At 45.7% G+C, this 23,975-nt stretch overlaps 5 protein-coding genes across 6 annotated transcripts; 2 read left to right on the top strand and 3 right to left on the bottom strand.

The window, feature by feature from the left end:
• Positions 1–64: 64 nt before the first annotated feature.
• On the top strand, positions 65–2,704 carry snx20 (sorting nexin 20). The gene is made up of 3 exons (XM_044036101.1): positions 65–281; positions 360–532; positions 1,868–2,704. The coding sequence occupies exons 1-3, from the start codon at positions 215–217 to the stop codon at positions 2,237–2,239; spliced, it is 612 nt and encodes a 203-aa protein (XP_043892036.1). The 5' UTR covers positions 65–214; the 3' UTR covers positions 2,240–2,704.
• Positions 2,705–3,184: 480 nt separating this feature from the next.
• mphosph6 (M-phase phosphoprotein 6) lies at positions 3,185–5,211 on the top strand. Its single transcript, XM_044035250.1, has 5 exons — positions 3,185–3,821; positions 4,290–4,402; positions 4,676–4,766; positions 4,850–4,953; positions 5,031–5,211. The coding sequence occupies exons 1-5, from the start codon at positions 3,774–3,776 to the stop codon at positions 5,137–5,139; spliced, it is 465 nt and encodes a 154-aa protein (XP_043891185.1). The 5' UTR covers positions 3,185–3,773; the 3' UTR covers positions 5,140–5,211.
• Positions 5,196–9,753, bottom strand: hsd17b2 (hydroxysteroid (17-beta) dehydrogenase 2). The gene is made up of 5 exons (XM_044035248.1): positions 9,252–9,753; positions 6,956–7,168; positions 6,697–6,882; positions 5,847–5,984; positions 5,196–5,734 (listed from the first exon to the last, which is right to left on the bottom strand). Exons 1-5 carry the CDS (start codon positions 9,520–9,522, stop codon positions 5,394–5,396), a joined length of 1,149 nt encoding a protein of 382 aa, XP_043891183.1. The 5' UTR covers positions 9,523–9,753; the 3' UTR covers positions 5,196–5,393.
• A 60-nt stretch (positions 9,754–9,813) lies between these two features.
• Positions 9,814–15,604, bottom strand: gpia (glucose-6-phosphate isomerase a). The gene is made up of 18 exons (XM_044035241.1): positions 15,373–15,604; positions 14,467–14,557; positions 14,113–14,181; positions 13,891–14,010; positions 13,725–13,808; positions 13,288–13,434; positions 13,134–13,205; positions 12,989–13,033; positions 12,439–12,492; positions 12,270–12,330; positions 12,154–12,197; positions 11,934–12,086; positions 11,620–11,749; positions 11,028–11,104; positions 10,831–10,959; positions 10,666–10,741; positions 10,508–10,574; positions 9,814–10,200 (listed from the first exon to the last, which is right to left on the bottom strand). Exons 1-18 carry the CDS (start codon positions 15,489–15,491, stop codon positions 10,077–10,079), a joined length of 1,662 nt encoding a protein of 553 aa, XP_043891176.1. The 5' UTR covers positions 15,492–15,604; the 3' UTR covers positions 9,814–10,076.
• Positions 15,605–16,360: 756 nt separating this feature from the next.
• lsm14aa (LSM14A mRNA processing body assembly factor a) lies at positions 16,361–23,503 on the bottom strand. 2 transcript variants are annotated; one of them, XM_044035245.1, is made up of 10 exons: positions 23,399–23,503; positions 22,895–23,245; positions 21,802–21,965; positions 21,127–21,286; positions 19,791–20,105; positions 18,455–18,637; positions 18,210–18,381; positions 17,860–17,898; positions 17,540–17,777; positions 16,361–17,454 (listed from the first exon to the last, which is right to left on the bottom strand). In XM_044035245.1, exons 2-10 carry the CDS (start codon positions 23,013–23,015, stop codon positions 17,431–17,433), a joined length of 1,416 nt encoding a protein of 471 aa, XP_043891180.1. In that variant the 5' UTR covers positions 23,016–23,245; positions 23,399–23,503; the 3' UTR covers positions 16,361–17,430. The 2 variants fall into 2 exon arrangements, with proteins under 2 accessions (XP_043891180.1, XP_043891179.1); XM_044035244.1 differs by lacking the exon at positions 23,399–23,503 and having other exon boundaries at positions 22,895–23,311.
• Between the last annotated feature and the right edge of the window lie 472 nt (positions 23,504–23,975).

Genomic DNA, 23,975 nt, shown 5'->3' with positions numbered 1-23,975 from the left:
CTCCGCCTACCTGACAGTATGTGTGTGTGTGTGTGTGACTGCTCTGAACTGTTAGCTTTCACTTCCCACTCTCCCTCACTTCCTGTTTCCTGTGCTCGGCTCATAACAAGCGTGTTTGAGGACAGTCGTCCTCTGGACCTCAGGGATCAGCAGGTGAGACGTTCACTGATCAGCAGGTGGCGACACACTGTTGTGGATCACTTTCCTGGATGCTATGGCAGAACCAGGACCAGGACCAGGACCAGAATGGGGCGGGACTCATGTGGACTCTCTGACTCCAGGTTCTGTCTTTAACTCACATGTTGTTTTAATTAAGTAAGCGTTACATCGTGTGTGTGTGTGTGTGTGTGTGTGTGCAGGTTGTTCCAGTCTGACCACAAAGCAGCTGCAGGAGAATCTACGGGCTGTGAAGCGGCAACAGCGCCCCCTCAGGCTGCTGTTTGAAATCCCAACATCTCGTGTCATTGAACAAACTCTGTCGAAACACGTGGTGAGAGTCTTTGTTTGGACAGGATCTGCAGAACCTCCTCACTGACCGCCGCAGACTCCTGAAGAACATCCACACTGTCCCACGACTCGCTCACAGAACCTCTTCAATACCCACAAGAACTTTATCAACGACTAAACCAATCAGTAGAACCTTTAAAGTGACCTATAACTCACCTTCTGAACAAGAACCTCCAGAACCTTTCATAGAACCTCCAGAAGACAAGAAAACAAACAAACCACTCAGTTTCTCTTAGGCAGACTAAAATCAAACTGGTCTTAGGCAGACTAAAACCAAACTGGTCTTAAGCAGACTAAAATCAAACGGTCTTAAGCAGACTAAAATCAAACTGGTCTTAAACAGACTAAAATCAAACTGGTCTTAAGCAGACTAAAATCAAACTGGTCTTAACAGACTAAAAATCAAGCTGGTCTTACTGAAAGGTCTTAGGAGGACTAAAATCTAACTGTCTTAAGCAGACTAAATCAAGCTGGTCTTAAAGATTAAGTCAAGCTGGTCTTAAGCAGACTAAAATCATCTTAATAAATCAAACTGGTCTTAGGTCTTAGGCAGACTAAAATAATCTGGTTTGGAGGGACTAAATCAAAACTAAGCAGGCAGACTAAAGGTCTTAAAGAAAATCCAATGAAGTTAAAGCAGACTAAAATCAAACTGGTCTTAAGCAGACTAAATCCACTAACAGACTAAAATCAAACTGGTAAAAATCAATTGGTTTTAGGCAGACTAAAATCAATCTGGTCTTAGGCAGACTAAAATCAAAGCTAGTGTGCTTAAGGCTAAAGCTAAAATCAAACTGAATTCTTAAGGCAGACTAAAATCAAACTAAATTAGGCAGACTAAAATCAAACTGGTCTTAGGCAGACTAAAATCAAACTGGTCTTAGACAGACTAACATACCTGGATCATGTGATTCATAGTCTGATTACTTCTGCATGTAAACACTTAGTCAGACTGGACTCAGACTTGCCCTTGCCGGTCTTTGACCCTGACAACACAAACGTTCATCATAGAGAGCTACAGCGCCCCCTCTGGAGGTGGAGTCAGGCGTGCACTAAACTCACAGTAGGTCTTCTTCAGGGACCTACACAACATCTAGAATCTGAGAGCACCCTGTAGGCCAGTGTTTCCCAGGCTGTAGATCATGTGACTAAAGTGCGGACCCGCTGTTTTCTCTGCAAGGTGTGATGGCAACGTGCGTGGCTGTTGCGCGCGGCTTCCTCAGCGCAGGGGTTCAGCTGTGGAGGTCTGCCTTGAAGCGGCTGTTCTGGAGCGGCCTGGCGGCCAGGATTATTAGCCGCCAATGCCGGCGTTAGCGTTACGCCACTCTTCCCCGCCGCGGCGCGTTCTTCTGGTGAGCAGCTGGCGCCGCTCTGCGCTGGCGGACGGTTGACACTGGAACAACTGCAGCTAGTTTTAGAGATGGAGGAGAAGCTGTTGCCATGGCAAAGCCCCGCCCTCATCGTACCCACCCTCTCCGCCCTCGCCGTCTGTTACCGTGACCTGGAGTGTGCGGAGCAGGCGTTTGCTGCGGCACAGAGGGCGCTACCTGTGGTCAGACGCTACGGACTGGACCGCCACAGGGTGGCGCTCTTAGACCTGCTGGTGGACGTGGGCTATGAACTGGGCCGCCCGGTGGCTCAGGTGCAGGAGGAGCTGATGAGGCTGAAGGACACAGAGAGAGGACAGGTGTCTCACTCCCTGAAGGAGCTGGTGGTTCAGCAGTTTCTCTGAGCAGCCACACGGGGGCAGGAGACACCACCAACCAATTTAAACAATGTGGACTAGGTCTGGGTCAGTGAGACTCTGGTTCTGGTTCAACTTTCAACCATTGGTGTGTGTGTGTTCTTGTATGTGCATCTTTGTGAGTTAGGTTATGGATAGGCTAAAATATAAAAACAAGTTTGTGTGGGTGTGTTACTGCGGTCAAGTGAGCCGCCATTCGTCTTCGCGTGGTCAAGTGAGCCGTAATTCGTATGATGATGAGCCGTAAGTACGCCTTTGTAGTCGAACTGACGGTCGACTGAGAATGTCAGTGCTAGTTTGATACCGAGCGAGATCGGTTTTCAAAATAAGACGTTACTAATACAAGTGCAATCAATCGTGCTGATTTTAATACATTGGATCACATTGTCCAGAAGCTTTTGAACGAAATATTTTCCCTAATTTATTTAGATTTTTACTGTACTGTACAATAAAATCACTTTTTTACTGTATAATTTTTGAGAAATTAATCATCAAAGTTGTCTTTTTTTACTCAGAAAAAAGCAGAAAACTCAATTTTTACTGTACAATATAATCACTTTGGCCCATAAGTTCTGACAATGGTTGGTACGGTTGACCTCAGGAGCATGCTGACGACTCCACTACAGTTTTGCCATTCACCCATTCACTCACACTTACAGTACATACATGTGCAGCGCAATTTCTGTCACTCATCTTTCATACCCACTCACACATTAGCCGTCAACTTTGGCAACTTTGAGGCTTAATTTCTCAAAAATGATACAGTAAAATAGCTTGATAATGAGTCAGGTAGTCGTCAGCATGTCCCTGAGGTAAACTGTACCAACCATTGTCAGAACTTATAGGCCAAAGTGTTGTTATTGTACAGTAAATATCTAAATAAATTAGGGAAAATATTTAGTTCAATAGCTTCTGGACAATGTGACCCAATGTCTTAAAATCAGCATGATTGAACTTGTATTAGTAACGTCTTATTTTGAAAACCGGAAGTGATCTCGCTCGGTATCAAACTAGCGCTGATTCTCAGCCGACTCCCAGCAATCACAGTAAGTTCGACTGCACAGGCGCACTTAAAAACGACCGCAGTGGGTGTGTCTGTGTCTGTGTTTGTGTTTCAACACAACAACAAAAAAGTCTGAAATGTCTCCACAGGTTGTCCTGATGAAACTGCAGAAACTTGTGGTTTTCACTGACGTGTGTCAGACTGTTTCTCAGCAGCAGGTGGCGCTCATTGTGCTCACTGTTTCATAGAATCTGTGAAATGTTCAGAAATAAAAAGTCAAAGGTTTTACTTTTACTTTGACATCGTTTTCTCAACGTTCAGTCTGATGATATCAGAGGTCGATTAAGTGGTCTGACTCTGCCGAGCTGTTCGACGTTTGACTAGTGTGTTCTAGCAGCGGCTGCTCGTGCTTCTTTAGTTTTAGCTTTAGCTTTAGCTTTAGACCTGAGACCCAGAACAGAACAGAACAAACCACCACGGGTGTTGTGTCCTCGGCGTGTCTGTCCCTGGGTGACCACAATGGACAGAGACTCAGTGAAACTTTCCAAAAACCTGCTGCGCATGAAGGTGAGTGAAGCGTTGTTTGCTAACTGTTAGCTGCAGAAGTCCATTCAGAAAGGAGTCACTTTTTGTGTTTTGTGCTTCAAAAACGGCCCAAACTTCTACTAAATATTGAATAAAGATGATGTTGTTGTACAATCTGAGCCTGTGATTAATTCGGTTTATAAGTGAGTTAACTTGAAAACTCTCTGGGTGTTAAATATGTAATAGTTCATGCCACGAGATTGCTTTTGATTATTTATACAAAATGTATGTCGTAATTTTTTCAGTTTTGTACATTAATTTCACTTAAAGATATTAATTATCACTAAGTTTCTGCAGCTGTGTTTTAATGTTTTAACCATGTATCTACAATGGCACGTGGTTTAGACACTGCAGCACTTTATTAAAAACGTGTTTTAAAGTGTAATAAATAATAATAATGATAATTGTGACGGAATAAATGGATAAAGTGTGATGGCGTCGTTTGTTCAGTTCATGCAGAGAGGTTTGGACGAAGAGACGAAGAAGCAGCTGGAGGAAGAGGAGAAGAGAATCATCAGTGATGAACACTGGTACCTGGACGTCCCCGAGCTCAAGAGCACAGAGTCAGTCTTTTCACTCACAACTCAACTGTTCATAAACTGGGATTTCTGTACCTATCCACTTTTCATAGTTTTCTCTCTTTAATCTTCTGTTGTACTGTGAACATTATTTTGTTAATGTACGGCGTGTTTCCACTTGTTGTGAATTGAGATTTTTATAACAATTCATCATGCAGCCCTTTGTTATTGTTTATTATTATTACTATTGTTATTATGTATTGTGTACAGAAGCTGTCAAAGTAGATTTCACTGATGGGTCTCTACTGCCCCCTACAGGAGCCAGATCATAGAGGTGGACAGTTTTGTTCCCTGTGAGGACCTGATTTATGGACGCATGTCCTTTAGAGGCTTCAGTCCAGATGTGGAGGTTTGTGTCTCAATGTGTGTGTGTGTGTGTCATTGTGTGTCTCTGACATCATCATCACATGAGTTGGATTTTTGTTGTCACAGAAGCTGATGAAGATGAATGGAAAAGGTGAAGAGGAGGAGAAGAAGGAGGAGGAGGAGGAGAGCAGGATGAAGACAGACGTCACTGATGAAGAAATGGCTCTGAGGTCAAATCATATTTCACAGTGTTGACTGTTTTTGAATCATCACACGTTTGACATGTTTGTGTCGTCGTCTCCTTCAGGTACGAGAGTTTAGTCGAAAGCATGAAGAAGAAGTTTGTGAGGAAGCGCGAGCGATCGTCGCTGGACGACACAAACAGGAAGAGAGTTTTTGTCAAACCTCAGGACTGAACCTCTCTGTGGATGTTATACATCCTGTCTTTCTTTTTGAAGTGTTTCCATTAAACACCTGTTTCACCCTTTTATTATGCATCATCCATTCATCACAGCAGGAAGAATGTGTTACTGTTGATTTATCAGAATAAACAACCTGAAAACTCCGATTCAAATAATCACATGGAATTAATCTGAGAAAAAACCTTTTCACCATAAACATTTTCAAAGTAAGACGTGAATTAAAAGAAACTGGAGGAGACGCAGACGTCTCAGGTGGTCCTCAGTCCTGCAGGCTCACCTACTTTGTATGTAATGAGCGTGGTGATGATGAGGTCAAAGATGGCGGTGGGACAGTGGCGGTGGAGGAACGGCAGCAGCCAGCCCATCTGTCCAGGTGAGTACACGGCTCTGGGATGGACAGACAGCAGAGCGTGACACATGGCGTCCACCACAGGGGACAGATCCTCTGCCGAAGTCTGGGACATGGAGGACAGACAGGAGGGGAGGGACAAGATGTATGAGTCCCCATAATCCTCTCTGGCTTCAGAGGACGCCGACGCCAGGAGGTGGTCTTTGTAACGACAAATGACATCACTGTCCCCAAACAGATCTGACAGGAAAAAGACGATGACATTGTCACCATCATCATCATCACCACCACCATCATCATCATCTTCATCGTCATCATCACTACCACCATCACCATCATCTTCCTCACTCACTGGTTCTGAACCCTGATGGTTGGATCAGTGACACGTTCACGTTCCACTGAGAAGTTTCCAGTCTCATCATGGTGGAGAAAGCGCTGAGTGCAGCTTTAGACGCGCCGTACGCAGCGAACAGCGGCATCGGAACCTCAGCTGCAGGACAAGAGGAGGAGGCGTGGCCTTTACTGATTTATTTATTGAAGAGTGAGTCAAACTACAGTCATTAGTTACAGTGATCTCATTAAAGCTGCAGTATGTAACCAGCATTGCTGTAAGTTCTTGTTGAAAGAACTCACTGCACATCAGATTTACAACCTCAGCCAAATCATAACATACATGATCTCAGGTCTCTGTACATAGACAACATCATGGAGCAGAGAAACACAACAGTTCAATGAACAAACACTGGACTTCAGTGGAGAGAAAAAACTCTGACAGAACCAGAATCACGTGCAGCATCTGCCTCGACCGGTTGAGGTGAAAAGAAAATGGGGGACAATCGCAACAACTTCAACAACCTCAACTTCAACAACTGCAACGACTTCAACTTCAACAACCTCAACTTCAACAACGTCATCACTTCAGTTTTATTTGTTCCACAATACATTTTGTTTTTATCTGTGAAAATACCATGGAGAGTTTATCCACTGCTTTTGCTAACTACAGCTAACAGTAGCTAGCCTGAGGTGGTTTGTGTCCATGTGTTTTTCTGATGTCTCAGTGAGACGTCTCATTGAAACTTCTCCACACGACTCATCGCGTTTCTCACAATATATGAATATACGGTGACATCCCCACGCTGCACACAGGAAGTTACGGAGACCACAGCAACAGTCAAATGTAAAATGAGACATGTCCCCTGTACCTGCCAGGCTGGACACGTTGACGATGCGTCCTCGTGAGCGTCTCAGCATAGGGAGGAAGACCTGACACATGTGGACAGCTGACAGGAAGTTGACGTCCATGCAGCGTCTGTAGTCAGAGAGTGGGAGGAGCTCGGCATCTGCGGGACACGGAAGGATTCCTGCGTTGTTCACCAAACCCCAGAGACCTGTGAGAAAAGACATTGATAGCTGTGGACTCTTGAGACTGCAGTGAGACACTGACGTCAGAGGGACACGTACCTGTGCGTCCCACCTGAGCGCAGACGTATTGACGCGCCGTCTCCACCTGGACGCTGTCCGTCACATCGAGCTGCAGCACCTGCAGCTTCTCAGACGCTCGTGCTCTCAGACGCTGAGCTCCGCCCCCTTTCATGTCCAACACTCCTGCGAACACCGTCACGCCCATGTGACTCAGCTGCAGCGCGAGGGTGTGGCCAAAGCCAGAGTCACAACCTCCATGAGGAACAGACCAATCACAACAAATGTTTCTTTATTGAGACGCACGGGAGCGTTTGATTTAATCACCTCTTAAACAAACACTTACAAAATACTTAAAATACTCTTCCCTCCTTCTCTGGTTCTGATTCTGACACCTTGTGTTACTCGTGCTGGTTGTCATGGTGGCCGTCCTGTGATCACGTGACCTGAACTCTTGTCCTGTTTTTCTTGTCTGACTGAAACTGACTTTCGATTAAATCTGTCTCCATGACGACGAGCAAAAGCCACGCCCCCACCAGACACTCACTGTGTGTGTGTGTGTGTGTGTGTGTGTTCAGCCTCTCCTTTGACCTGGGGGGTATTCCATCAAGCAGACTAAACGCAAAGCCAAGCTTAAATGGCCAAGTCTGGCTAATATGAGTGAGAGTTCGTTCCATCAAAGAGGCTGAGATTAGCCCAAACTCAGTAACCATGGAAACTATGCCTCTGGCTAAGGCTCAACCATGGCTAAGCCATAACTGTGGCTCAGGTTTCCGTTCCATCAATCTGAGCCTCAACCCTGTTCCACCAAGGTGGCTAATGTGAATGCCAGCCAAGTAACCATGGTAACTTATGCTGCCGGGTAAACCTGGTCTGTAGCAGGCTAAAAGTGAAGCTTAGCACCATCTATGATCAAAGAATGTCCAATAGACAGAAACAGAGACACACAACTGTCATGGAATGATAAAATAATATGTAAAACATAAAATATATAATAAAATGTATTAAAGAAATTATTTACACTAATAATTATATATTATCTATAAGTACATATAAAATAAATACAAAATTAAAGTAATTAGCAAAAAAATATAATAAAAGGAAATTGAGGCATTGAAAATAAAAGATTGAATATGAACACCAAACCACAATTAGATGATTGATTTGCTGTCACCTGCATTCACTTACATCTCCATTGAATTGCTTGATTTGCTAAATGATTCTAGAAAAATAATAACTTTTTTACAATCAATAGATCTGTCATATGATTATTTCCTATAGAATGATAACCAACATTGCATTTCTTCATGTAATAATCTACCATCAATTGTATGATAAATGTGATGAGTCATGTAAAATACGTTGATTAAATGTAGCCTATTATTATCAAAAATGTAGGCAAGGCAACTTTATATAGCACAAGGTGATTCAAAGTGCTTTACATAAAATAAGATGAAAATAAAACAAGTCAACATATAGCATCTGGGACTAAATACAGCATGTAAAAATGACAGGCTTAAATGAAAATGATATCAATTCTATACAATTGGCCATGCAGGAAATAAATGAAAGCTATCCCATCGATTTGCATAACATTCAGTTGATAAATGTGATGAATATCACGTTCTAACATTACTACTAGGGCTGCCAAATGATCAAATATGGAGAATTTCACATAAATTGCAGTGAAACAATAATGCTGTTTTAATTATGTTCATATGAATGTTACTTATTAGGGTTGTCTTTTTGTTTTTTGGGGATTTTCCTTTTCATTTTTGGGATTTGTTTGCATTAATAGGTCCACATAATTGATTAGTTTAAAACAAAAACCATCAAGAAATCAATTGGTAGATTATTGTCTACATATATTTTGTCCCTTTGATGGAGGATTTATATAACATGATGAAATACTTCATTTTCTTTGTCACTTACGCATTCAGCCTGTCGCCAATATTCTGCCACGCCACATCCCTCGCTTCATTGATTGCCGCGGTATTGCCCTTCTTTGGGATTATGTGGCTGTAATCCTCATATACCTCCATGAGGAGGGTTTGCTCCGCTGCGCTCTTTTTCCCTTGCTTTTCGGCATTTTTCACAGTTTTCGCGCTCGACTAGAATGTGCTTTTTATTTTCCCTGTGGGCGTGCACAAGTTGAGGCTTAACAGGTGAGGCTTGACTAAGCGTCAGGTGGAGCCAGCTGATTTCACTTGATGGAACGACTTGGAGCTAGATTGGGAAGTGGAACTTAGTCAAGCTTCAAGCTTACACCTAAGTCTGGCAATTCTTAGCTACGTTGATGGAATACCCCCATGCACAGCTGTGTGTGTGTGTGTGTCACCTGTGATAAGCACCGCCCCCCTCGTCCTCAGGTCTCCTCTCCTCTTCCTCACACAGATCTTCATCAGGACGCAGCACAGGACGACGACTCCGCTCACAGCAGGAGAGACAATGTAACAAAGGGCGGCGGCCAACAGGGCGGTTGTCCACAGGACGCCACTGGCCCCGCCCCCACGTCCATCATCACGACCCTCTGCTCGCCTCCACACCACCGTGAAGACGCAGACGGCGGCAGCTGCGACACCGCAGCAGAACATCATCATCATCATCATCGTCGTTATCTGCTCTGAGCTCAGCTCCACTCAGTAATGTCATCACAGGCTCCGCCCACTCACACACCTGCACAGGTATGTTAAAGGCGTTTCCTCAAAACCTCCTCCCTCTGTCTTGTCTGTCCAAGGTCCCTGTCCTCCACACTCAGCTGCTCCTTCAAAAGGACAGAGGACGCAAAAGGACAGAAGACAAAAAGACAGAGGACGCAAAAGGAGAGAGGACACAAAAGGACAGAGGACACAAACCTACAGAGGACGCTAAAGGACAGAAGACACAAAAGGACACCTCAGTGATTATAGATTCTTTTATTTAAAGTTAAAGATTTGGATCACAACAAAGGAAGTGATGACACAAACAGGAAGTTACTGTGTGTGTGTGTAAGTTTACTGTGTGTGTGTGTGTGTGTCTACAGTAACAGTTTAATCTACACATTGAGGTTTTACAGTGAAACAGACACAAAGGTGCTCGATTCCTCAGCCAATCAGAGGGTAGCAGCGGAGGGAAGGGGTGTGTGTCCAGCAAACATCAAAGCAGGAAGAGGCGGAGCCAGGATTCAGGCAAAGTTCTTCTTCAGGAAGTTAATGAGGCCGTTAGTGGACGAGTCATGAGAGGAAACTTCAGACTGGTCCTTTAACTCAGGCTCGATCTGCTTCGCCAACTGTTTCCCCAACTCCACACTGAGAGGGGGAGGGGTCACAGAGAGGGAGGGGCAGGAAGAGAAAGAGAGGAGTTACAGAGGGGGAGGGGAAAGAGCAGTTGATCAGTTAATTTGTGAACATGACTGACAGCTAGTGAAGTGAAGTCGTTAGCCTCTTTGCTAGCTCATGTTGAACTTCCTGAGACACTGAGGGGGAGGAGTTTCACCGTCAGCTGACACGCATTCGGATAAATATGTAAATTCAAACGTTGTGAGACCCTCCCCCTGCAGTGTCTCCATGACAGCGCTCCCGAGGAAAACAGGAAGTGATTGAATGATGACCTCACCCCCACTGGTCGTAGCTGTTGATGTTCCAGACGACGCCCTGCACGAAGATCTTGTGCTCGTACATGGCTGGAAAAACAAAGATCAGTTAACTGTTCTGACAGGAAGTGATGTCAGTGCGTAGTTCTCTCTCTGTCCTGCGTGTGGCGCCATCACTCACCAACCAGAGCGCCGAGCACAAATGGCGTCAGCTTCCTAAAGACGATGGAGTTACTCGGTTTGTTTCCCAGGAACACCTGACGAACACAGAAAGGGCGGAGCTAAAACCTCTTAGGTCACATGTTTACACCACGTTAACGTTCATGTGTAAGTGCGTTGTCGTTACTTTGTGCGGCAGCAGCTTCTCCAGAGCGTCTCCGTGCACGCCGGCGGCCTCCAGCTCTGTACGAGCCTCTGCAGCCGTCTTCCCTTTCATCAGAGCTTCAGTCTGAGCCAGGAAGTTAGCCGTGAGGATCTGTGGAGAGAGCGCAGCGTCACCTGACCTGCTCTGACAGGAAGTGCTGAGCCACATGGGGGCGTTACCTTGTGGTGGAGGTTGTCTCTGATTGGATTCTGAGTCTGAGCAGGAATGAAGAAGTCAGCAGGAATCATACGAGTTCCTGTAGAGAAATGAGCGAGTCAGTGAAGGCACCACGCACGAGTCAGTGAAGGCACCGAGTCAGTGAAGTCACTGTGCACCGAGTCAGTGTCAGTGAAGGCACTGAGTCAGTGAAGGCACCACACACCGAGTCAGTGAAGGCACCGAGTCAGTGAAGGCACTTTGCACCGAGTCAGTGAAGGCAACACGCACGAGTCAGTGAAAACACTGAGTCAGTGAAGGCACCACTAGTGTTGTAGTACTCAAGATCGGTCTTGGTCCACTTAGGCCACTTTTTGGAGGTCTCGTCTTGGTATCGACTGCATTTTTACTCGGCCTTGTCTCAGTCTCGGACAAAGCGGGATTTTATTTCAAGACCACAACTGTGGGGATATCAATCATATGTGGTCTTGGTCTCGACTTGGTCTCGGTTCAGGTGGTCTTGACTACAACACTAGGCACCACGCACGAGTCAGTGAAGGTGGTTGAGCGGCGGAGGCTCATGGGTAATGATGTTTGCCATGGTAACAGGCAGACCTTGGTGGATGAGCTGGTAGAAGGCGTGTTGGCCGTTGGTCCCTGGTTCTCCCCACACGATGGGTCCAGTGTGGTAGTCCACGCGGACGCCGTCTTTGGTGATGTACTTCCCGTTAGACTCCATGTCGCCCTGAGGAGACAACAAGCAGAAAAACGTCATCATCAATGACATCACTGACCGATGATGTCATCAGTGACTTCAGCGATGACATCATCAGTCCACACTAATGTACCTGAGGCTCCTCGAGTGTGGAGTCAAAGAGCTTTGATTTAAAGTTTTGATCATGTGACACGTCTGGGACATCATCACGCACCTGTTGGAAGTAGGCGGCGAAGCGGTGCATGTACTGGTCGTACGGTAACATGGCGTGAGTCTCCGCCTTGAAGAAGTTGACGTACCAAACTCCGAGAAGAGCGAGCAGCACCGGAGCGTTCTTCTCCAGAGGAGCACTGCGGAAGTGATTATCCTGCAGAGCAGAGGATTCTGGGTCATGATGACATCACACAGTATTATTAATTATTTATCATATTTACCATCCAGTGAGCTCCAGACAGAAGCTGCTCAAAGTTCTCGAAACCTGAAACACACCAGAGGTCAGGGGTCACTCCAGAAATCAGAGGTCACAGGTCACTTCAGAGGTCAGGCGTACCTATGTGAAGAGCAATGGACAGACCAATGGCTGACCACAGAGAGTAACGACCTCCAACCCACTGAAACATGACACAGACACAAAGGTCAAAGGTCACCAACTGAGCACTGCACCTCTCAATGCTCACTCATTATGATTTTTATTATGAGTCACATGATCACAAACTCACATCCCAGAATTCAAACATGTTCTGAGTGTCGATGCCAAACTCTCTCACTTTGACCTGAGGGGGCGAGAGAAGATACACTGTAAAACAAAATACAACACACACACACACACACACACACACCTGAGATTACACTGTAAAAACACACACACCTGAGATTTCACTGTAAAAACACACACACACACACACACACACACACACACACACCTGAGATTACACTGTAAACACACACCTGAGATTTCACTGTAAAAAAACACACACACACCTGAGATTACACTGTAAAAAAATTATACACACACAAAACTCAATAAAACATTTAAGTTAAAAATAAATAGCATACGTGCCTGAGATTACACTGAAAAAAATAACATACACGCCTGAGATTACGCTGTGAAAAATAACACACACCTGAGATTACACTGTAAAAAATAACACACACAGCTGAGATTACACTGTAAAAAATAACACACCTGTGATTACACTGTAAAAAAATACACACGCCTGAGAGATTACACTGTAAAAAGAATTACACTGCGCTGCTCATCAAACTTACCACGTTGGTGGACAGAGCCACAAAGTGTTTGGCCACAGCAGATTTCTGTGAAGGAGAATACGAGGACATGAGCTGTGACATCATCACTGAGCTTTGGCCTCATCATCATCATCATCATCATCATCATCATCATCTTCACACTCACGTCATTAGCTGACTGCAGAAACCAGTCTCTGGCTGACTCTGCGTTGGTGATGGTCTCCTGAGTGGTGAATGTCTGCACGTGTGTACACACACACACACACGGTTAGCTATGTAAATGTGTGACTTGACAGCGGTGCGTGAGTGGGTGTGTTCACCTTGGAGGCGATGATGAACAGCGTGGTCTCAGCGTTGAGTTGAGCGAGCGTCTTGGCGAGATGAGTGCCGTCGATGTTGGAGACAAACCAAACGTTGGGTCCTCCAGCAGAGTACGGCTTCAGAGCCTCCGTCACCATCAGAGGACCCTGAACAGAGGAACACCAGCACACAACATAAAACACAAGCCCCTCCCCCACAGGGCGGAGCCATCACCTCACCTACGACACAGGTAAGACGGTAAGCATGTTGACAGACTGCTGCCTCGTGTGGTCACTTTGTGTCATTGAGGTCAATCTGAACGTTGGATTTCAAACACTGAAGTGACAAAATCAGACATTAGAACTTAGTGATGGAGGCAGCAGTGTGTGTGTGTGTGTGTGTGTGTGTGTGTGTGTGTGTGTGTGTGTGTGTGTGTGTGAGATTAGTAATTCCTCACCAGGTCAGAGCCGCCGATGCCTATGTTCACCACGTCAGTGATGCTCTTCCCGCTGAAGCCTCGCCACTCACCACTGCGGACTTTCTGTGGATGCAACACACGCGTTAGCTGTTACACACACACGCGCGCACACACACACACACGCACACATGCACACTCTACATACGTGACAGAAGGCCTTCATCTTGTCCAGAACTCTGTTCACCTCCGGCATCACATCTTTACCGTCGACGAGGATCGGTGTGTTTGAGCGATTACGGAGAGCGACATGGAGAACAGCACGACCCTAAACACACACACACACACACACACACACTGTGTCAACATAGTTTAAACATGAGCCCACATCTGTGTATGTTCTATATACTGTTTGTGTGTGTGTGTGTACCTCAGTGAAGTTGATCTTCTCTCCAGTGAACATCTTCTCTCTGGATTCCTCGACACCGCGTGACTTTGCCTGTCGACATTAGAGCGTGAGAAACATGTCAAACTTTACATCTTTTTATTTTATTGGACAAATCTTTGTTTTCAAAGTTAAACTTCATGTTGGAATTTTCTCTCTTTATATAAGGTTTTAAATATTTGTTTATTATCTTTAACCGTGCTGTATCTGTTGGCCATGACCTTTGTCCCCTGGTGTGTGTGCGTGTTGAAAGTGTGTTTAGAGAAACTTCCTTTGTGTTTCAGCTGCGTTTCAACACGTACATACGTGTGTGTGTAATGTTACAATACATAGCGTTACCATGGCGATCAGCATGGACATGACTTCCTCGTTGATCAGGTTCTTGGAGTAGTCCAGCAGAATGTCTCCATGGTCTGTCCCCAGAGTCATGCTGTCCAACAGAGACACACAGTCAGTATGTGGGGTTTACACACACACACACCTGCATGTGTGTGTGTGTGTGTGTGTGTATGTGAATGAGAGTGTATGTGTGTGTGAGTGAGTGAGTGACACAGTGTGTGTGTGTGAGTGAGTGAGAGACAGTGTGTGTGACACATCGTGTGTGTGTGTGTGTGTGTGTGAGTGAGAGAGAGACACAGTGTGTGTGTGAGTGACACAGTGTGTGCTGTGTGTGTGTGGGAGGAGAGACACAGTGTGTGTGTGTGTGTAAGAGAGACACAATGTGTGTGAGTGAGACTGTGTGTGTGTGAGAGTGAGAGACAGTGTGTGTGTAAGTGAGAGACACAGTGTGTGTGTGTGTTTGAGTGAGTGAGAGACACAGTGTGTGTGTGTGTGTGTGTGTAAGAGAGACACAATGTGTGTGTATGTGAGTGAGAGCACGTAGCCTCTTCCTCGTTCACGCTGAAATCGTCGACACGCTGCTTCCATTATCGGACAGACGCTAACAGGAACTAGCTAGTTTCAGTTAGTGTCTGTTATTACTCATTTTAACGGTTAGCTCTGTTAGCTTAGTGTGGCGGCTAAGGTTAAGCACGTCTTTAACGTGACTGTGGCGCCGGTGAACACCGTCACGTGACCGCAGATGTGACGTTTCCGTGCAGACTAACGATGACCTTCAGACGCGCAGAGGAAGCAGGAGCGAAGCCCGGAAACAATCGGATTAAGCTGATGGATAGATTTATACAAGAACTGATCGAGCCTCGGATCGATAAAGTGCTGAGTCACGGTGCCCGGCCTCAGTCTCACCTGAAGCGGCTGAATCTGTCCGGCTCCGCGGCGAACATGTCCCTCATGTGGAGGTCCTGGCCGTGGGCCTGGTACCACTGCAGCAGCTGCTGGAAGTTCGGGTCGCTGCTCAGAGACATGGTTCCGCTTCTGATGGGTCTTGTGGTGGTGGTCCTGGTTCTGATCTCAGTGGTGCAGATGAGGATGAGCAGAAGTGGCAGCACCGGACACGGTCACGCCACCGTCGACCAATCACATACCTCACATAACCCCGCCCCGCCGGGTTAAACCACGCCCACACAGCTCATATGGCGGCAGGAGAGCAGGAACATTTCTAAAATCAAACATCCCAGAAATATTAAAAATGTCTCATCTTCAAATGAACTTTGTGTTTCTGTCGATTTTAGATCAAAGTAAATCAAATCACCTCTGTACTGCCCTCTTGGGACAGATGGACATAAAATTAAGTATAAATGGACATTTGTCGGTCCATGAATTTGCCCACCAACAGATTTGTGTGCTGTGATGTTTATTTCTGTGAAGTTTCATTTGGTTTTAACTCTTCTCTCATCTTGTTTTAACTCTTCTCTCGCTTGTTTTAACTTCTCTCATCTTGTTTTAACTTCTCTCTTCTTGTTTTAACTCTTCTCTCATCTTGTTTTAACTCTTCTCATCTTGTTTTAACTCTTCTCTCAACTTGGTTTAACTCTTTCCTCATCTTGTGTTCTCTTCTTTCATCTTGTGTTAACTCTTCTTTCATTTTGTTTTAACTCTTCTCTCATTTCGTTTGAACTCCTTTCGTTTTAACTCTTCTCTCGTGTAAACTTTTCTCATCTTGTTTTAACTCTTCTTTCAATTGAACTCTTCTCATGTTGTTTGACAGGCTGCTGAAAACCTGTTACAGGGTGAGGAGCTCTGATTGGGTGGGTGGAGCTACTTCAATGTCAGTAATTTTCTTACAGTATCACCATTATGACATCATCTCATCACATGACACTTACACACAAAATAAGGAACAGCTGTTTATTTGCTCTTCATTAACAAAATGCTCAGTTGACACTATACACCTGTGGCCCCGCCTACTCGCCACCTCCTGATGATGAAGCTGCCACAGTTCAGGTATAGTCACCAAATCTAGCCCCGCCTGGGGCGGGGGACACCCATCCACTGAGGACACAGACCCTGTGATGGGACGTTAGCATTAGCATTGCCTGACGTCAACAGCCTCAGTGGAAATTAAACGTTCAAATTTAACACTTTCCTACATTTCATTCCATACCACAGGGGGCAGTAAGTGTCAGGCAGACCCAACTAAAAGCTGACATCACATCCTGTTAAAGGGGTGGGAAAATCAAACCTGTTTCTATGGCGACAGACTAAACCAAGCAGGAGACAAACTTCAACAAACTCACAAAACGACGTTTCATTCTGCGTCAGCTCATCATTGATCATCGATCACAGCGACGCAGCAAGGAAAAGGACATTCAACTCATCAATACTTGTTATTGATTCATGTGCAGAGGATTTCATCATTTCGTCTGTGAAACCTTTTATTTAAATACAGAAGCAATTGTTTTATTGATAATTTAATTCTATTAAAAGTTGCCAATAGCTTCTGTCACCCGATGACCAATCGATCAGCCGACTGATCATTTCGACCTTTGAACTGAGCTGCACATGAGTCAGTGGTGAGTGAAACATACTGACTGAGCTGTCAATCATCAATTGATCTGCCAATCACCTGCTGTGTGTGTGTGTGTGATCAGGATCATAAACAAACACCGAGGAGGAAAACGAGGATGCAGCTGCGGTGAGTGGGCGGAGACTACAACGTCCGTGATTGTTACACTGTAGAAAAATACACATTAGAAAGCTGTGACAGGCCCCTCCCCCACATAAAGCTAAGTCAGCTAGTGTCACAGGAAGTGATGAAGACGAGCCGACGAAACATGGAGCGTCTGTTGTTTGTTTGTTTGTTTCCACCGCTGGAACATCAGGAAGGTTACGTTGCGTTCAGTGCTGGTGACAAATATACAACTAAAGACAATCTTCATTAGTCGCCGAAGCTTCGTCCTGAGACTACGCCGACACTTTGTTGTCCTTCTGCAAAAAAACAAAACAGACGACAGCGTTAAACATGGAGACGCCACCGATCACGCCATCAATCCACAGGATGTTCATCATTTACTCTGAACGCCGACAGATCGGCAAACTCCCGCCCCGCCTGGTTTCCTCTGTATCCTCCCCTGAAGCCGCCACCTCCTCCCTGCGGTGGCCCGAAGGTTCCTCGACTGGCCGGACGCCCTCGACCTCCACGGAAGCTGCCGCGACCACGGTAACCGCCGCGACCGCGGCCTTGACGCAGGGGGATCCCGAATGTTTCCGCGTTCATCCTCCTCTCTTCGGCCCAGGTCTGCCTCCGCTCGCTGCAGGGGGAGGGGTCAAGTTACAACCACAACACTCCATCCATTTCCAGTAAACGTGTCACATGATAAGATGAACGCTCACCGCGGGAAAGCGACGCCTCCAGACTTATCCATGCTTTTCCTTGACACAAAGAAAAAGGAGGCGTCAGTGAAATCAAACCTTTATGTTACACGTTTATCAGGGTTCCCACACCTTGGCTTGACATCAATTCAAGGACTTTTCAAGGACTTTCCAGGATCAAATCCCTTAAATTTAAAGACAGCATGTGCTGACTCTAGGGCTGCCACGACCATTTATTTTTAATCATTTATTTTCACGAGCAAGTAACGTCATAACAAACGAGAGAGAACTGAACTTTGATACAAGCACTTTCAAGGACCCGTGTGTGTTCAGGAGCCTGATGCAAGTCTATGATGAAGGTGAAATTTAACCTGCTGTCGTCACACGAGATGTTGTCGAAGAACGACTTGGACTTGTCGTAGTAGCAGTTTGGGCCGAGCGGGCCGTCACACCCGTCCTCTGCGTTTCCCTCACTGTTCTGCGTCTCACCGTCGCCTTTGTCTTCTCCGTTCACCGCTTTCTCCGTCTTCTCCACCTTCTCGTCTGGGAAGAGAAGGAACATTTGGGGTGAGGAGGTCGACGACAGCGCAGTCAAAGGTCACAGTGGCAGAAATACCTTTCAGCTTCAGCTTGTTCTGAAACTCCAAGCTGACCTCGTCCTTGTTGAACTGAGCGTTGGCGCTCTCAAAGTCAAAGTCTTTCTCAAACTTCATTGGTCCGTCTCTGCGTACGTTGTAGCGCCCTCTGCCTCGGTGGCCGCCACCTCCTCGACCGCGGCGGTTGGCGGCCACGCCGGCGGCTGCCGGATTTCACAGAGAAAGACAAAGTCAGCTTTAAAGACGAACATCAGTGCTAATAACTCAGAGTTATTTAAAGGGGACAAATTATGCAAAATCAACTTTTTAATCATTTTAATGACTCTGGAGGCCCTACCAGTGGCCAAAGTGTGGAAAAAGAATACTTTTTTTTCGTGGTCCCTTAGTGTAAGTATAGGCGATAAAACACGCAATGTTGAATTCCCTTTGCTTATGACGGCAGCATGCACATTTCACCGCGAATGTTACCACCCCACCAGTAAGTGTACTTTGAGAGCTCCACATTGTCCCTATAAAATGCGTGAGTGCAGGCGAGGGAGGAAGAGCGGTATTATGTCAACGCAGAGGGACAAGTGTGCTGTTGGTGCCTGCACAGTGGAGCACAGTGTTTTACAGAGGATTTTATATATGAAGCTAATGTGCCGGATAAAGTCAGCAAACGTGTGTTAATAACGCATAACTTCACATCAGACTGCGGCCAGCGGTCGCCGTATTTAGTCAAACCAACGTACAAACACACACATTTTTAAGAAAAGGTCACACAGAGCTCATAACTGACCATTCTGACACGTCCTAATTAAAAATATTTGTTCAGTACGTCTTCCATGACCGGAGCACAGACTCAGTCTGATACAGTCACATACAGCGGCAGTTTATGCAGATCAGGCGATCAGCAGTGCTATCCCTAAGTGTTTTTAACTGATTTACAGTTGGACAGTGTTCGGCTCGATCCTTATCTAGGACGTCTCTTCCTGTGACGGCACTCTCGCTGTTTTCCACGCACGCTGCCATGTTGATATTGTCAGAGAAGTAGTGGAGGGAGGGGGAGAGGAATGGAGCTGAGGGAACAGGAGCTGAGTGAGTGAGCGCTGTAAAAAGGACAAATCAGAAACCCCCCGGAAGAAATGGGTGTGTGTTTGCCTGTGTCTCATTTGCATATAAAGGGACCATGCACAAAAACCGAGCGTTCTGATGGGCGGTTTTGGCAGGGTTATTAAACTGCTATGGTGCTTCATCCTTATGGTATTTTGACCAAAGGACACCAGGGAACTATTTTAACTTGGGGAAAAAGGGTATAATATGTCTCCTTTAATGACACAAAGAGACATCACAGCAGCAATTCATGAGAGGTCTCACCTGATTGGCTAAAGATGGAATGGGGAAGCCCTGCAGTGGGAGGAGCTCTATCTCCAGCAGTGATGGTCCGAGGAGCAGACCAGCCCCTCACAGTCTCACCCCGCTTCACGTCAACGCCGTCCTGGTGCTGGACCTTCTGGCTGCCCTGCCCGGCAGTGAGAGGGGTGGTGCGAGAGTGGGCAGGGCTCCGGGGACGTCCCAGGCCAGGAGCGGGAGCTGTGGCGGTGGCGGCAGCCGGGGCTGACGGAGCAGGCTGGATCACGGGCTCCAGGGCGGGACTCTTTCTTAAAGGGTCATGGGCGGGACTGCTGCGACCTGGAAACAGAGCAGATGCTGCAGAAGCTCCTCCCACAGTTTAGTTTCTCCCTCCACGGTCGCGGCAGAAAAAAGACTCAAGTTCTGTTCCTGAGGACGATTCTCAGAGAATGAATCACAATATTACGATTATTATGCGTTGATTGATTTCACAACACTATGAATGTGGAAAATCACATTATAGGTCTTAAAGTTTCATTTATTTATATCTTTTGACACCAACATAACAAAATAATGTAGCAAATACACAAATATTATATAAGACCAGTTATTAATACGGGTCGACCGATAAATCGGCCATAAAAACCCATATCGGTCGACACCTAGTTAATGTTTAAATTATTGAAGTCATCAATTGTCATCTATACCAAATGTTTAAGTTTATTTTAATTGTTTTAATAATGTATCTTTTTGTATGTGGCCAGATATAAAACGTATATTACTGTGGTTTGTTTATTTCATGACACAAATAAATGTAATAAATGAAACATCACATGACGTCTAACATAACGTAGTGAACGCCATTTATCTCGTCTTGTTACACTGAAACAAATGACACGCTTACATTTCATTTCCTACCAATTCAATGTTAATTTAGTTGAACATGAAAGTAACCTAACACAGTTACAGCAACACAAGCCCTAACTCGCGGTTGTGTTGTGTAACTTTGTTTTGGTTGCGCTGAACAACTGTTATGGTTCTGAGTTTCCGGCAAAATCTTTTCTGACCATGTTGAGGAAACATTGCGATGAATTGTGAAATCAAATCATCATAACATCCGTACTTGAGGTGTGAGGTTGTGTTTGCTGTTGAGTCGCAGCAACATCATCAGATATGGGCAAAACAAACTAACGACGATGAAGACAACACTCACGATGAGAAATTAATTTCACCACAGAAGAGACTGAACCACTGTGTCTGTACTGTGAGGGTTAGGGTCCCCTGAACCCTTGGCACTCATACTCCGCCTACTTTCAGGACCAGGAAGTGAAAGAAAAACAGTCAAAGATCATGTTCCTACCGACACCGACGGGTCCAAACTGAGGGGACACCAGGGGGCTGGTGCTGAACTGGTTGTAGGCAGGAACCGGGGCCCGGTTGAAGAGTCCATAGGAACCGGCAGACTGGAACGGGGTTGGAGCAGCAGCAGCAGAGGAGGAGGAGCTTGTGCTCATGGACGACTGTGGAGAACGTCACATGGTTAACACAAGCTTCTTTGACACAGTTTCAAACCATAAAGTATATTTCTGTAAAGTCTCCCCTTCACTCTGAAGTGAAATTGATAGAAATGGTTATTTTGGTTTGAATGTGGTTTATTTTAGAAGTTAAACATGACAACAAAACAATAAAACAGCTATTTATGAAGTCAAATCTTTAAGATTCAAAGTTGTACAATTCTTTGATCAGTTCTAAATAAAGTGAAATATCTTTTTCTTTGTTTGGTAAAAACATCTGCGTTCATGTATGAGAGGAACATTACAGGTTCTGTTGTTGTTGCAGACTGTGTGTTCTCCAGGGGGTGGCGCTGCTTCTCAGCTTTAAACTAACATGAGAGCAGTTTCTTCCTTTCACTCCTTCTTCTGAAAGGTTACTGCAATTCAGAGTCAGCTTTCTCTGGATAAAATGAGTTCTATCCAGGTCGAGATACTGCAGTCACCGGGTGACCAGCAGAGTGTGCGTCTCCATGGAAACATACCTGTACAATGGCAGGGTCCTGAGGGAAGGAGCTGGCCTGTTTAGGCGGCTCACACACAGTCAGGTCCTTGATGTCACTGCCTCTGAAGATGATGTACTCAAACGTGTCATCGCGAGGGGGGATGGGCCTGTCAGTGGGGCGGTCCTCTGTGCCAAAGGAACGCACTGACAAACAAACACATTCAGTCTCAGCTCAACGAAAACATCAATGTTTCACTGTGAATGTTTGAATTAAACGTGAATCTCTGAGTTAAACGTGAATCTCTGAGTTAAACGTGAATCTCTGGGTTAAACATGAATCTCTGAGTTAAACATGACTCTGAGTTAAACGTGACTCAGAGTTAAACGTGACTCTGAGTTAAACGTGACTCTGAGTTAAACGTGACTCTCTGAGTTAAATGTGAATGTTTGAGTAAAACATGAATCTCTGAGTTAATTGAGTAAACATGAATATTTGTAAACAAACATCATGTACGTCACATGTCCAAGTTCGTAAAACTTTACAAATAATGATAAAAACACAGTGACGAGTGGAAGGGAATTGGCTTGAAACTGGAGGGTTGCTAGTTAAAATCCCAGGACAGGTGGAGAGTTAAGGTGGCCCTGAGCAAACTAACCAACCAGCATCAGATCAGCTGAATATTCCATTGATTATTAATTGATTATATAATTAATCGAACTGATCGGTTTCATCAATAACGAAAGAAGAGCTGAAGCTGTGTGTGTTGAACAGGTGAGCGCGCGTTCAGTGACGTCAGGCGGCTCAGGTGTTAGCTGTGAGATGACCACGATGCTAACGTTAGCTGCCCCGTGTGGCACGCGCGCGCACACACATTAACATTACTTCGTCAACACGGTGAAACGAAGCCGAACGCGGCCTTTAGTCACGTGTTCCGCTGACTATCTGGAACAAGTGTACACACTGTTAGCATTATTAGCTACAGGTAGCATGCTGACGCAAACCTCATGGCAAATGTGTTTTGGGTCGAGTTAGCTTCATTAGCATTACATTAAACATCATTAATAACAGAGCACGGACAGTTAGGCCCGCAGGGGGCGCTGCCGCGGCCTCCGCAGTGTCTCAGCGGCGTCACCTTTAGCCAATGCGACGGTGGAGTTCTCGGTGTCGATGGTGTACAAGATCCCCTCGTATCGGATCGCGGCCTTGGAGATGAGGCTGATTTTAGAGCCCAGGTAGGGCGTCCCGCCGCTCATGGTGTCGGTTGCAGCCCTGCAGTGCTAACGGAAGAAGAACGGACGTTCGTCCAGACCGGGAGGTGAAACGAGGGCGGCCACAGGAGGACAGACGTGTCCGTGGCAATCCCGCTCGGATTCACTTTTCTCCGCTACAACATGGCCGCCGCCTCCTCCATCCAACGACTCAGAGCGCGGTGGAAAACGGAATCTCAAAGTCTCGCGGGATTACGCGCCTCCAAGGTCTAGATCTGTGAAGGATAGAAGAGGTCCACGTGTTGTCGTTTTTAATGATTATTATTGTTACTTCAACCGTTAATCCAAATAAATGTGAATAAATCATTCAAGGCTTTGTTTGTTTTTTGTGTTCTCTCTGAGTCATATGACCTCCCCTACAGATTCACCTGTGACCCTGTGCGGACTGAACCATCTGCTGATGTAAAGGGTCTGAGTGACGTCTGTACTATTTTATACTCCACATGAGGGTCACAGGGGGCGCTGTGCCAATCTCAGCTGACATAGGACGAAAGGTCCATCACAGGGACAACCACACCTCCATGACGAAAAGAGAGAAAATAAATTGTTTTTTAATAGAATGTAAATGATCAACGTGACACACTTGAGCTGTGAGCGCTCCCCGCTGCTAAGAACCAGAGCAAGACTCAGAGGCTCACTCTCAGTGAACAACATGGCTGACACAAAGAAACACACATTTTATCCACTTCACAAAAAGAATCATGGATTAATATCTCCGTCAGTTTAAGTCTCTGATGTCTACGTCACATGATCATGTCTTTATCTTACTGTGAATCCACAGAGAAAACCAGTGATTTTAGCTGCTGCTCCTCTGCTGCCTCGTGTGGTCACTTTTTACACTACATTACATGTCATTGAGCAGACGCTTTTATCCAAAGCGACTTACAATAAGTGCATTTAAACATTTGGGTACGAATAAGATCTAGAAGTAAGTAAGAGCTTCAA

Source organism: Solea senegalensis, linkage group LG10 (assembly GCF_019176455.1).
Source record: "Solea senegalensis isolate Sse05_10M linkage group LG10, IFAPA_SoseM_1, whole genome shotgun sequence".
In the NCBI taxonomy this organism is placed as follows: domain Eukaryota; kingdom Metazoa; phylum Chordata; class Actinopteri; order Pleuronectiformes; family Soleidae; genus Solea; species Solea senegalensis.
This window is presented reverse-complemented; position numbering and strand designations above follow the sequence as displayed.

Excerpts from the sequence above, each read along its gene's own strand:
- snx20 (XM_044036101.1), top strand. The coding sequence starts at position 215 with ATGGCAGAACCAGGACCAGGACCAGGACCAGAATGGGGCGGGACTCAT. Across the intron at positions 282-359 it reads TGTGGACTCTCTGACTCCAG|GTTGTTCCAGTCTGACCACA; the intron begins GTTCTGTCTTTA and ends GTGTGTGTGCAG. Across the intron at positions 533-1,867 it reads GATCTGCAGAACCTCCTCAC|CTGGCGCCGCTCTGCGCTGG; the intron begins TGACCGCCGCAG and ends TCTGGTGAGCAG.
- mphosph6 (XM_044035250.1), top strand. The coding sequence starts at position 3,774 with ATGGACAGAGACTCAGTGAAACTTTCCAAAAACCTGCTGCGCATGAAG. Across the intron at positions 3,822-4,289 it reads AAAACCTGCTGCGCATGAAG|TTCATGCAGAGAGGTTTGGA; the intron begins GTGAGTGAAGCG and ends TCGTTTGTTCAG. Across the intron at positions 4,767-4,849 it reads GCTTCAGTCCAGATGTGGAG|AAGCTGATGAAGATGAATGG; the intron begins GTTTGTGTCTCA and ends TTGTTGTCACAG.
- hsd17b2 (XM_044035248.1), bottom strand. The coding sequence starts at position 9,522 with ATGATGATGATGATGATGTTCTGCTGCGGTGTCGCAGCTGCCGCCGTC. Across the intron at positions 6,883-6,955 it reads CGCTCAGGTGGGACGCACAG|GTCTCTGGGGTTTGGTGAAC; the intron begins GTACGTGTCCCT and ends CTTTTCTCACAG. Across the intron at positions 5,735-5,846 it reads ACCATCAGGGTTCAGAACCA|ATCTGTTTGGGGACAGTGAT; the intron begins GTGAGTGAGGAA and ends TTTTCCTGTCAG.
- gpia (XM_044035241.1), bottom strand. The coding sequence starts at position 15,491 with ATGTCTCTGAGCAGCGACCCGAACTTCCAGCAGCTGCTGCAGTGGTAC. Across the intron at positions 13,809-13,890 it reads AGATGAAGGCCTTCTGTCAC|AAAGTCCGCAGTGGTGAGTG; the intron begins GTATGTAGAGTG and ends TTGCATCCACAG. Across the intron at positions 10,960-11,027 it reads GAGACAACCTCCACCACAAG|ATCCTCACGGCTAACTTCCT; the intron begins GTAACGCCCCCA and ends CTCTCTCCACAG.
- lsm14aa (XM_044035245.1), bottom strand. The coding sequence starts at position 23,015 with ATGAGCGGCGGGACGCCCTACCTGGGCTCTAAAATCAGCCTCATCTCC. Across the intron at positions 20,106-21,126 it reads GTTTGGACCCGTCGGTGTCG|GTCGCAGCAGTCCCGCCCAT; the intron begins GTAGGAACATGA and ends CTCTGTTTCCAG. Across the intron at positions 18,382-18,454 it reads GAACAAGCTGAAGCTGAAAG|ACGAGAAGGTGGAGAAGACG; the intron begins GTATTTCTGCCA and ends TTCTCTTCCCAG.